General features: G+C 38.6%; 1 protein-coding gene across 1 annotated transcript in view; it reads right to left on the reverse strand.

Annotated features, from left to right (window-relative positions):
- Window positions 1-13,537, reverse strand: part of FMN2 (formin 2) — a 231,538-nt gene that overhangs the window by 118,627 nt on the left and 99,374 nt on the right. Inside the window, exon 7 of the mRNA XM_089529847.1 lies at window positions 12,627-12,714. Coding sequence (XP_089385973.1) covers window positions 12,627-12,714 — 88 coding nt within the window. The remainder of the gene's footprint in view (window positions 1-12,626; window positions 12,715-13,537) is intronic.

Consider the following 13,537-nt stretch of genomic DNA (forward strand, 5'->3'; position numbering starts at 1 on the left):
AGAAGGTGTTGAGTAATTCTGCCTTTTCTCTATCCCCCGTTAGCATTTTACCATCTTTTCCACGCAGTAGCCCTACCATTTTCTTCTCCTTCCTTTTGCTGCGGACATATCCAAAAAAGCCCTTTTTATTCTTTTTAACCTCTCTAGCAAGCCTGAGTTCATTCTGCGCTTTAGCTTTTCTGATTTTACCCCTACACGAGCCTGCTATTTCTTTGAATTCCTTTTTCGTGATTTCCCCCCTTTTCCATTTCTTATACATGTTCCATTTAAAACTTAGCTCAGTTGAAAGTTCCTTAGTCATCCATCCTGGTTTCTTGAGACACCTCCCATTTTACTTTCTCACTGGAACTGTTTTAAATTGTGCCTTCAGTATCTCCCTTTTGAGAAAGTCCCATCCGTCCTGAACTCCCTTATCTTTTAGTATTTCTGACCACGGGATCACCCTCAATACTTCTCTAAGTTTACTGAAATCTGCTCTCCTAAAGTCTAGAATGCATGTCTGACTATGCCTGGCTTCTCCTTTCCATTGTATAACAAACTCCAGGAAAACATGGTCACTTCCACCTAAGGATCCCACCACTTGCACCCCTTTAACCAAGTCACCCTTGTTGGTTAGGATCAGATCCAAAATATCTGAAACCCTTGTTGCATCTTCCACCTTTTGGACCATGAAATTGTCTTCCAGGCAAGTGAGGAATTTGCTAGACCTTGAGGATTTTGCTGAGTTTGACTTCCAGCAAATATCAGGATAGTTGAAGTCGCCCATCACTACTACATTTCTCTTTTCTGACTGTGTGGTCATCTGTTCTAGAAAGATAAGAGGGCTTTAAACTGTTATGTAGGGAGGAAGACAGTATTTTGGAAGGCAGGAGTACATCAAGTTCTGGAGATAATAGTCAAATTGTTATAGAAGGAAAAAGGCAAATAGCTCAAGGACCCAACAGGAGGAGGGGGAAAATAACTTTACACAAGCAGCTAGGGAGGAGGACTCATTGTCTTTGATATCTCTACACTAATGCACAAAGCATGGAAAATAAGCAAGATGAACTTAAACTCATAGCACAACAAAGGAAATACAATATAATTATATTATAATCTATTCACTGAAACCTAGTGGGACTAGTCTCATGACTGTAATGTAGTAATACAAGGGTATAACATTTTAACGTGAAATAGGGCAAACAGGAAAGGAGGAGAAATAGCATTATATGTCAGGGATGTTTACCCCTGTGAAGAGATCCAGGACGTAAATTGTGTAAGCCAAGTAGAAAGCATCTGGATAAAAATTATAGAGGAGGAAAACAACAGGGATGATATTGTAGGAGTCTACTACAGACTCCCAAATCCGACTGAGGAATTGGATGATACCTTTCTAGAACAGATTATCACACATTCAGAAAGGAGGAGTGTAGTACTGATGGGTAACTTCAACTGTCCAGATATTAGCTTGAAATCAAACTGAGCATTCTGGGCACCACTATTAAAAAAGGATGTTAACAAGCTGGAGTGTGTCCAGAGGAGTGCAACGAAAATGGTGAAAGGTCTGGGAATCATGCCATATGAAGAAAGACTAAGGGAGAAGAGAAGGTTAAGAGGTGATATGATAGCCCTGTTTAAGTATTTGATGGGCCATCATATTGAGGACGGAGCAAGCTTGTTTTCTGCGGCTCCAGAGAATAGGACCTGTAACAATGGATGCAAGCTACAGGAAAAGAGATCCCACCTAAACATAAGGAGGAACTTCCTGACTGAGAGCTGTTTGACTGTGGGACACACTCCCTTGAAGTGTGGTGGAGTCTCCTTCTTTGGAGGTTTTTAAACAGAGGCTGGATAGCCATCTGTCAGGGATGAGTTCCTGAATGGCAGGGGGTTGGACTGGATGGTCCTTGTGGTCTCTTCCAACTCTATGATTCTATGATTTCTACCATTGCCATTTCAAAAATGTTCAATTCTTAACAAATATTACACAACATTATAATACACACACAGAGAGACATATTTGTAGACATTTTAATCTAAACCAATGAACCTGTAACAGACCAGGATTGCTGCATTTGAGATTCTGCTTCTTATTTTACCTATAGTCACAGTAACAGACCACAAGTCCTAGACAATAATTATATGCAGGCTGAAATTGTTAACAAATGTCAACAACATATTTTGGTTACAGGTCATGGAATTTAGTATGGCATAGGAGAGGGATACAACTATTAAGCAGCTCACTATGGCATAAGAGAGGGATACAACTATTAAGCAGCTCACATGGATTCTAGCCTTTGAGTTGGGATAATGTTGATGGAGATTAGCAGGAATCTCAGAGGTCCAACTTGTGACCTTGGCATGTGGTAGACATGCCAGCTGCCAAGCAGGGCAAAAACTACATGTGATACCTCCAAATCCCTTATGGCAATCTCCTAGTGGAGCCAAGCTTCATATAACATTACTGTGAATCCAGCCCAGTGCCTCTTCTGCCTGCAATGGAAAACTGTGACAGAACTGTGGAAAATGAAATTAAATCATGGATTAACAATATATAATTAACATGTTTATGCCTGTGGAAAATGACTATCTTTTCCCATTGTGGCACTTACCCCACATTCAGACACAGAGCTACCACATTTTCCAACAGTGAATATTCTACAGAAATATGCACAAACCACTTCCAAAAATTCACAAATAGTGTCTGCGACTAAGAATAGCCTACTATCACATGATGAGCAGTGTCAAGAAGAATGATTTTGAAGTTTTCTGTTTTAACATGTGAAGACAACTCAAGTTACATCCCTATAAACATTGATCGTATTTGCTCGCTACAGCAGACAAAAAGAGATAGGTTCAGTAAAGGGGAATCAAAGCACTTTCTTTACTCATTCACAAACCTCAAAGAAATATTATACACGGTACCACACATTAAATTATAGATCAAGATTTTTAGTAGGTAAATACACTTGTCCCTCCATATGCTCTAGGGTTATGGGCACAAGACCCCCGTGAATATGGGAAAACCGCAAATAACAAGAAACACTATGTTTTTACCTGAGAGGACACCTCTCTAGGAATCTCTAGGTCTTCCAGTGCAATTCTGTGGCCAGCATTTGACAGACACTGACCATAGAGTTGTGCTGGAGGAGCTACAAATGTCTAGTTGAGTATTCTCTCTAGGAATCTCTAGGTCTTTCTGTGCAACTTTTACTTAAAGTTGACCATAGAGTTGCATTGGAGGACCTAGAGATTCCTAGAGAGAACATATTAATCAAATTTGCGAATGATCAAATCTGCAAATATCAAAGCTGCAAATATGGAGGGGTGAGTGTTGATCAATACAGCTACAGAGCTAGCCACCCCCCCCAAAAAAAAAATCAAAATATTTTCAAATGCACTTCCATTCACATTCACAACTACTGTATAAATAGTGCTGGATTTGAATTTATTTCCTATGCAGTCTGTTATTATAGGTTTGTAACCTTAGGAGCTTGTGTGGTATAGTGGTCTGAATGGTGGACTCTGAAAGACCAGAGCTTCAATCCCTCCTCAGCCATGGAAACCCACATGGTGACCTTTCAGCCTAAGAGGAAGGCCATGCCAAACCTCCTCTGAATAAAGCTTGCTAAGAAAGCCCTATGATAGTGTCACTATAAATGAGAGTTGATTTGAAGGCACACAACAACAACAACAACAACAACAATCTATCTGAATTCCGAATGATCTAAAGCTTGAAGTGCTTAGCTGCTTACTGATTCAGTGTTGTGGAAGTTTCTGAGTACATTGAGATTCACTATCTTCCATAATCAAAGTTTATTTAAATTTGAAAATTGTATTAAGGAGACAAGGTATGAATGTCTACTTAAGAAAAACAGTTTTAGTCTTGCAAAATTTACTAATCTGTTTTGATGTGATGACATTACTGGTTAAGAAATTTAGGCTTTTCTGAAAAACAAGTGAACCTAAACATTAAATATAGTTGTTAATACAGGATACATATTTAATGATCAGGAGTCTCCTATTAAAGAATCAAGTAAATTTTCCAATAGTTCTATTCTGTAGACAATTAATCATCTGTAAACTCTTATTGATAATCCAAATATAAGATAATGGAAACTCAACTTACTTAAAAACCTGGATATAAATCCAGGCACAGCATGCATTTTAGGACTATAGTGGGCTGTTTTTAAAAAATCCACTCTTTCAGGCACAGACTACAAATATACATGAATGGATGGATGGATGGAACAAAGCTTTCATTTTATTACTGTATTAAACCTTCTTTTTTTTAAAAAAAAAAAAATCCACTCTTTCAGGAACAGGCTATAAAAACACATGTATGAGTGGATGGAACAACCAAACAAGCAGAAATTCAATTTAGTCAAAGTGCAACTGGATTTTTGATCAAATACTAAAAGTTATATTGAAGTATTAAAAATTCAGTCTACAAAAAGCTGGGACAGGAGCTACATAAAGTGGGAGGTGCTTGAAATCTAGGGGAACACTAACCAAGGGAAAATACAATAACATTAAGTGAAAAGTGACTATAAATTATAGTTCTTGAAGTATAGTTCTTTGAGTTTTATTAGTTGTTGTCTCCTCCATATTCACTCATTCCATTCTGAGGGTGTTGTTTTTAGCAATTTCTTGGATCTGCACTAGTGCTTTTCAGCCAACGGGGCTCCGAGAGAGCTGGGGCTAGGGCTGGGTCTTGGGGCCTAGAAGTTCCATCCCAGGTGCTGGGCCTGGGGACTGGGGCTCCAAGAGTCAAGACAGACTCTGCCCCCAAGGCCAAGCCAGGGTGAAGAGGAAGGAAGGAATCAGGTAAGGAAGAAGGGCATGGGAGAGAGAAGGGAAGGAAAGGGGAAGGAAGGGGACGAGGGAATTTTGTCCCCAATGGTGGGACAGCTGCATCTGTGCTGCTCTTGGGGACAATACAGGCTTGCCACCTGCAGATGCTCAAATCCACAGATGGCAAGTCTGTGGATAAGAAGGTCCCACTGTAGGAGACAGAGAGAAAGAGAGAGAGAGAAGCAGAAAAAACCTTGACAATAATAAGAACCTCACTCAAGACTGGGAATAAAATGTTGCAGCTGGTGCCAGAAACTAGCCTGGTACAACAGAAATATCTGGATATGTAGTGGTTTAAGTACTAGACTATGAGTCTGGAGATTAGGGTTCAATTTCCTACTCAGGCATGGAAACCCATGTTGCATGAGTCATACTCTCTCTCAGCCACAGAACACCCATGATATGTACACCTTCGTGTCACCATAAGGCAGAAATGACTTGAAGGCACATAACAACAGTGTTTTTAAAAAACCCAAGAACTACAGCAACAAATGCCACTAACTCTTCCTGATCTACAGGAGTATATTGGGGCGAAACAGAAGATACCCCTGAGAAAGCTGGGTAGCCGCTCCTTTTTGCGCCAGTAGAAAGCCTGCTTTTCCACCCTGCCACAGCAGGAAGCCAGTGCTCTGGTGGCATGTGGCATATAAACACCATGCTACCGGAGTGCCCGGAAGCCAGCCCCCATGTAAACAGCTGGGTGGCTTGAAGCTGGCTTCTGGGCATCTTGGGGGCATGTATCATCTGCATGCCATGCTGGAAGCTGGTTTTTTATTCTGGTCTGTTCTAGCCCATTATCTATCTACCTACCTACCTACCTACCTACCTACCTACCTACCTACCTACCTCAAGGCACCATTCTGTCTCCCATGCTGTTTAATATTTACATGAAGCCACTGGGAGAGATCATCTGGAGACACGGGGTGCAGTGTTATCAATACGCTGATGACACCCAACTCATCTTTCCATGTCCCCGACTGCTGCAGTGACCAAGGATGGCATCTCTCCTCTAAACGCCTGTCTTGAGTCGGTAATGGGCTGGATGAGGGAAAACAAGCTCAGGGTGAATCCATAGAAAACGGAGGTACTTGAGATAGGAACCCCTGGGCTGGGTGGGGAGATTTGCCAACCTGTCCTGGATGGGGTCACACTTCCTCTAAAGGATGAAGTTTGCAGTTTGGGAGTGCTCCTGGACTCGTCTCTACAATTAACATTGCATGTGGAGGTGGTGGCCAGGAGTGCTTCGTACCAACTTCGGTTGATACACCAGCTACACCCCTACCTGGCTCAGAAAGACCTTGAAGCAGTGGTGCATGCATTGGTAACCTCTCATTTAGATTTCTGTAATGCGCTCTATATAGGGCTACCTTTCTACCAAGTTTGGAAGCTTCAGTTAATCCAAAATGCTACAGCCAGATTGATCACGGAACATTGAGATAGGATCATATTACACCAATATTAAAATCTTTACATTGGCTACCGATTAGCTTCCAGGCGCAATACAAAGTGTTGGTTGTTACCTTTAAAGCCCTACATGGCTCGGGCCTGAGTTACTTAAGGGAACGCCTCTCCCTACATAATCCGCCCCGCACACTCAGAACCTCAGGGAAGAAACTGCTGGAATACAAAAAAACCAGATTGGTCACTAATTCCCAAAAAGCATTTACAGCTGCAGTTCTGAAATTATGAAACAGCTTACTGGAAGTGATCCGTCTTATTACATCATTAGAAGCCTTTAAGAAGGCATTAAAGACGGAGCTCTTCCAGCAGGCATATCCATCCGACCTGCTTTAGCTGAAGAATCCCACCTGGTCTGATAATATGGAAAAACAGATGAATCAGATGCGTTGTTTCCCTTACTACAACACCTTGGCTGACTAGTATTGTTTGTACTGTATTTTATTATATATTGTTGCTATATAATGTTGTTTTTAAGCTGTTGTTTTTAAGCTGTTGTGTATTTTGTAAACTGTACTGATGATATTGATGTGATCCCACCTCAATCCGCAGGGAGAGGTGGGAAATAGAAAAATAAAAATTATCTATCTATCTATCTATCTATCTATCTATCTATCTATCTATCTATCTATCTAGAGAGATAGTTTAAAATTAATGTTTTTATCTGTTTCATCTGTTCATTTTTAATGTTTTTAATAAAGCTGTGATCTGTTTTACATTACCATAGGGGTTTTGGTAGGTTTAGAGGCAACAAATACATTCTATAAATAAATAAATAATGCAAGAAGCAAACCCTTGAAGTCAAAAGCCTAAATCCAATTGTTGTTCCTAAACAGAGTGGAATCACTGAATCAAATGATGCCATTAGTTTGGTCAGTTAATTCTAGCTGGGACTAACAATTGGAGCTAGCTCATGGTTTGCAATTTTCCATTGCTAATAAAGTATCTTGAAGTAAAACCACAGTCAGCCCTTCTTATACACAGATTTCTTATACACAGATTCAAGCATCCACGGTTTGAAAATGTTAAAAAAAAGTATAAATTTCAAATATCAAACCTTCATTTTCCATTTTTATAAGGGATGCCATTTTGCTATGACATTATATTTAATGGGATTTCAGCATACATGGATTTTGTTATCCACGGGGGATCTTGGAACTAAATCGCAGTGTGTAACAAGTGTCCACTGTATACACAATGCAGGCAGAAACATTTTTTAAAAATTCTGGATTTGTGGTAATATGTAATTTTAGAGGGGAAATATATTCAAATAGAGATTGTAGAATAGTTTGAATGTAGGACAAGTATTCTGGGAGACCAGGGTTTGAATCCCTGATCAGCCATAGAAACCAATTGGGTGACCTTGGGCAATTCATACCCTCTCAGCCTTAGAGGAAGGCAAGGGCAAACCTCCTGTGAATAAATAATACAAAGATCATATCGAATAATATTATACAAAGATAACACCCAAAGCAGAGTCGAAGACAAAACAAAATGGAACTTTCTCAACAAATACTGATTTCCCTATGTATTTATTTATTGTTGTTGTAAGATTCACATCTATAAACTGATTTTGATTGGCTTGATATTTATACTGACCTACTGACCATTTTCATGCAGGTTTGGAAAACTTCATCCCCCCCCCCCCCCCCCACTTGATATGTAAACAAATACTGTTTTAGTGCCATTTTACATGGGACTTGGTGTGAAACAAATGTTAGGGATTATAAGTGATACCAATCAGACTTTCAGATATGAAGTGAAATTGTCAAAATCAATCTGGGCAATATTGAGCAGATTTCCTATTTATAAGGTAAGCCAAACCCTGCTGAAATTTTCTATAATGTTCCTTCTCAATTGGGAGACTTTCTTTTTTACTTCTCTTCTGTGAACTCTCCTAAAGGAGTGGGATCAAAAAATCTAAATTCAGCTTTAATTTGTCTACTCATGCTTAGCTCAGGCCACACTGATTTTAATCCATCTGAAAAGTCTAGTTTGTGCATGCCCATCAAATCACAAAGGTATCCCCCTCCCAGAATGGATTGAGGGGTCATGGAGAAGGCAACAACTAACAATGCTTGTTCAGGTAACACCAAACACTGGCTTGATGTGAACAAGCCTGGTGAGATATGCATACATATCAGAAAGTTTAAATGAAACTTCAAAATTATTTTCAAAAACTTATTTTTATAGTGGCAATGAACAACATGGGATAATATTTTCCACTATTCTCGAAAAGAAAATCTGTTAGCAACAGTAATGTATTTTTAAAAGTACTACTAAAAATATGAATTCAGCAAATGTGTCTGCTTATGGAGAAACCTCTTTCCAAACCTTTTAAAATAATCTAAAAACAAAGGTAGATTTTTGGAAACTGCTTTCCTGAAACCAATTCAAAGAAAGAAACCCATATGGCCTGCTTATATGTATTTATTTACAGCATCTCTATCCTTACCACATGTAGAATGCGTTAGCTGACAGAGTTCTATGAGCCATACAGATTCACAGAGTTGGAAAGGACCTTGCCAGAGAATAAAAACCAGTGGGTGCATTTTATTTCATTGTTCTTGGCTAGAAATGTTCCATTTGGCCCAGAAAGGTGAGCTAGAAGAGATTTGACGCAAAGCGGTACTGAAAAGTTTTTTGATACAGACAAAGAAGTGACCACCAGCTGCTTTTCAGATAGCCCAGGACATCCTGAAATGGTTAAATTCCCCATCTTACTCTACTCTATAAACTGATGAAACAGAAATTATTTCCAAATTATTGCTTCAGAAGGCAATACTGTCTAGATCTGGGCTTTGAATCATCAGAGTTTTTAGAGCATATCTCTCAGAATTCTTCACCAGTTGTTGCTGGATTGCAACTCCCAGCCATGCTGGGTAGGGCTGCTGGGAATTATTCTTCAATTATTATTATTCAGTTCAATTATTCTATTTATTATTATTACTATATTCAACATCAGTTTAAAACCAGTTCAACATCTGGATGGCCACATGATTCCAAATATTACTGTAAAGGAAGGAACATGAAAACTTTATGGTGTTAAGATTCCAAAGACTGTTTGGAGAAGTTATTTTTGTAGGAGTACAGAAATTCACAACCAGAAAGGAAAATGATCACATTAGCTGGGGGATTTTGGGATGCAGTGGCTTAGTGGTTAAGATGCCAATTCTGACGATCAGAAGATTGGAAGGTTGGCAGTTTGAGGGCCGAGTGCTGCATGATGGAGTGAGCTCCTGTCACTAGTCTCAGCTTCTGCCAGTCTAGCAGTTTGAAAGCATGCAAATGCAAGTACATAAATAGGTACCACTTCAGTGGGAAGGTTAACAGTGTTTGGTGCAGTCATGCTGGCTACATGACCACCAGAGTAGTCCTTGGACAACGCTGGCTTTTTGGCTTAATAATGGAGATGGGTACTGCCCCCTACAGTTAGTTATGACTAGACATTCATGCCAAGGGACTACCTTTACCTTTAAAAGTAATTTTTCCAAATGTTTAAAAACTCAAATTCTTTATATTCTTGGTGGCAAACTAGAAAGGAAATCAGAAGACATAAGCCATTTATGTGAGGTAAACACTTTCAGGCCAACTTATCCTGTTTTTGCTTAAAAGCAAATATTACAAGAAATCAGAGTTGGTTCATTTTTTCATGGCAACAAGTGCCCCACCACATGCATGTGGCAGTTGGTACCCTGAGAACTGTGAGTGAACGGGATGGAGGATGGGAGGGGCTTTTCCCCTCATCCCTTACAAAATATGAAAATTGTAGAGCCAGTTATTTTGGCTTAGCACCAATTTGAATGATTCCCCCATTGTCCACAAACGTTGTGTTGCCTGTCTAAATGGATCATGTCCCACATCCCTATGGATTTCCAAAATTCACCTCTAAGCCAATTCCTGAGGGTCATATTATAAAGAAAGGATTCCCTGCCACCTTACATGAAATATTAATGCTGCTGTGACACAAGCATGGAGAAGCATGTCTCTGTGTGACTCCTTTCACTAGTGTCTACACAAATTAATATCATGGCCTCTTTCTCCTTACTTCTACATAAACAGAGATGCTTATCACACTATACTCTTAAAGTGCTACTATTCCACTTTGACTCCTCTAGCTGCCTCCTGTTGCATTCTGGGATTGGCAGTTTTAAGGAGGGGTATTTAGAATTCTCAGGCAGAGAACTTCTCTGCCTGAGAATTCTAAATACCCCTCCTTAAAACTGCAAATCCCAGAATGCAACAGGAGGCAGCTAGAGGAGTCAAAGTGGAATAGTAGCACTTTAAGAGTATAGTGTGATAAACATCAAACAGAGTTTCTGCTAATGGAGTCCCATCCATTAATTTCTAAGGGGTTAGAGAAAAGATGGGGCTCATTTTTCTGAGTTTTTAGGCTGGCTTTGAAAAACCATCTGTAGTCTTCTGATTTTAGAGTTCATCTGAGAATGCTTTGGGGAACTCACTCCTATTTTCATCTCATGAATGTGGCTCAAGTTTACTTTGGACCATGAACTCTTTTCTTGTACTGTTGAGTAGAGATGGTTTAGCACTGAAAGGATGAATGTTGAGTTTGAAGTTAATGGAAACTAAAAGCCTATTAAGAAACTGCAACAGTGTGTGGGAATATAGGTATGCCTGCTTGGTGCTGACTTTCTGCTTTGCTACCTGTGCACTTTTCTCTGTTAATCACAAATTCCGTTCACTTTATATTACTATAGGATTATATGTATCATGTTAGAGGGAAAAATTAGTCCCTCATAAATAAATGCAGATCATCAAGAAAAGACTACTACAATTCAAATGTTGTGTTCGCAAGAAATGGTCTCTGCATTTGTGATGAAGGCTATCAGATGTAGAGAAAAGTTCTTGGAGACCATCTTAACTGACATAGAAACCTGAGGATAGTATAAAATGCTTTTTGTTATGACACCAACGGTTAATTGGTACCTTTTTGTTTTGTAACTTCAACGTGGTCAATTTTGTAATGCTCTTTGTACTAAGCAATAAATTATCTTCTCTAAAATTCAAATGCAGGGTTGTTGTTTTTTAAAAAAGTACTGCACGAGACTTTGTAGAAAGGAACAATTACTTCCACTTAATCCTAATAGGATAAAAGGTTAAGCATAGTATTGTTTGACCCCTTCAGTGACTGACATTCATGCCCTATTATTGTTAGCTCTGCATGTTAAACAAGCAAATTTTCAATCAACTTGTGTTGGCTTTACCACAGACACAGATGTTAGGCGGACTCCTTTGTTCATAAGGTTCTCATTATTAACTCAAACCAAGCTGAATATTTGACTCAAGGAAAGGACCATATCATTGTTTTCAGATTTCACTCTATGACTTAACTGAACTACATCTGCCAGCTTTAGAAATACCAAGTACTTCTTGGCGCCAGTACTGGCGCCTCAATCTGCGACTACCAGCCTAAATGCTTTAGCTTGAGGAAGTTTAGTAACCATGAAAACAACTTAATAAAAGCTTAAATTGTGATTAAATGTTACTCATAAATTGACAGCACACAGCAACCTTCATCCTGTGTATAATTTGGTCCACAAAAGAGCAAATGAAATTCACAATTAAAATAGGTAGGCTAGAAATGTCAGGAAGATGTTTCCATGATTTATGAAGTCTGCAATTTACTCGAAGCCATATTTATTTAATAGGTAAGCTGGCACTATTCAGCTTCATTCCATCTGCTTTAAATCTGTTATAAGGCCTTAGCAGGCATGGAGAGCACTGCAAGTATAAATATAGCTCCATTTTCACCTTTTTGTAAAGCCATCTTTTAATGTTAATGGAGAGGGAAGAATTACAGACACCTTAAAAGATGTCTGCAGATATGAAACTTTCAAGATTATACTACCATTCTCAGTCTTCTTTTCTTTTCTTTTTAAAGAACACAATGTGTTTTATAAGGCAAATAAAAATCTGAATTTTAAAAAAGGAAGGTAATAAGCACAATGAAGACCACCAAACATTTAAATTCCAATTACAGTTCTTGAAAGATGGGATCAGCAGAGCTTTATTCTAAAACATCAGGATACCAGAGGATTTAGTATTCTGGGACTATCTACCACTCAAGTTGAATGAAATGTTCTTCTCCAATTCAGATTATTGGGATTCATATAGGACATGTTATTAACAGAGTCCTCCTGAAGACTTAGATTTTAAGATAAAACGCTATAGGCTTATATTCAGTGGACTCAATATACCATGTTACTGACAGACAGAGAGCAGGGATGTCATTAACAAAGAAGGCTACCAGGGCCTTTCAAGTGAAAAAGAATACAAATTATTTTTATTGAACAATCTAAGAGAAATTTACTCACCATGCTGGATATCTTTCATATCTAAATGAAGACTGGACATTAATATCCCAACTGCTTGTGATCTTTTGTTGCTTAATAACTTGACAACCTGCCAAAGACAATATAATATTATTACCTCACAATAAATTGCAAGGAGTTGCAAAAGATTTATTTTTCCTATGATGCAAATTGAAAATCCAGGGAACAAACAAAACTAAATTTCATTTTTAAATAACCTAAGTAATTTAACAAAATGGCTAATAATTGGACTCAAGAATGGTACCTGCAAACATGATGCTCCCCATCCCACCAGCAACATGTGCATTTTAGTTTTAGCTTTGTGTGAAGCTTGTGTGAAGCAGACTGTCCATTAAATTTTGAACTGTGTCTATGACTGCTTTCAAATGCACACAACTTTTCCAAGGTCGGATGAAAGACAAAATTGGGAACCTACTTCTGTGGGTGCTTTGTAAGCCACCTTAGGACCGATACTGAGAGAAAGCCAGGATACAGTTTTAAAAAAGATAACAAACTTCATCCTCATTTTTAAAGAACAAAAACAAATTAACTATATACATAGCATTTTCTGATCTATGCAAGGAAAACCACAAGAATACAAATATGCATTTTAAAAAACATAAGACTTAAATTCAATTATTAACCCTAACTGGAGTAGACTCATTGAATCAATGGAATTTATGGAAGTGTTGACATAGCAAGTTCCCATTGATTCTTTAATGCAGACAAATAATTCTATTTAAGACTTTATCACACGTGGCTCAATCTCACCTTGGTCTTGCTGCATTCATGTTATTAAAAGAGAATGAAAGCAAACTGTGTTTGGAGCTTTTCTTACTACACCTGTCTTCAATAGCTTTTTGCACTATTGTGAGTCCCTGCACTCTCTCTTACTCATTCCTCCTTAATCCCAC

The sequence above is a fragment of the Sceloporus occidentalis genome, unplaced genomic scaffold, assembly GCF_023333645.1.
Source record: "Sceloporus occidentalis isolate IW3139 unplaced genomic scaffold, rSceOcc1.0.p SCAF_6, whole genome shotgun sequence".
NCBI classification, from domain to species: Eukaryota; Metazoa; Chordata; class Lepidosauria; order Squamata; family Phrynosomatidae; genus Sceloporus; species Sceloporus occidentalis.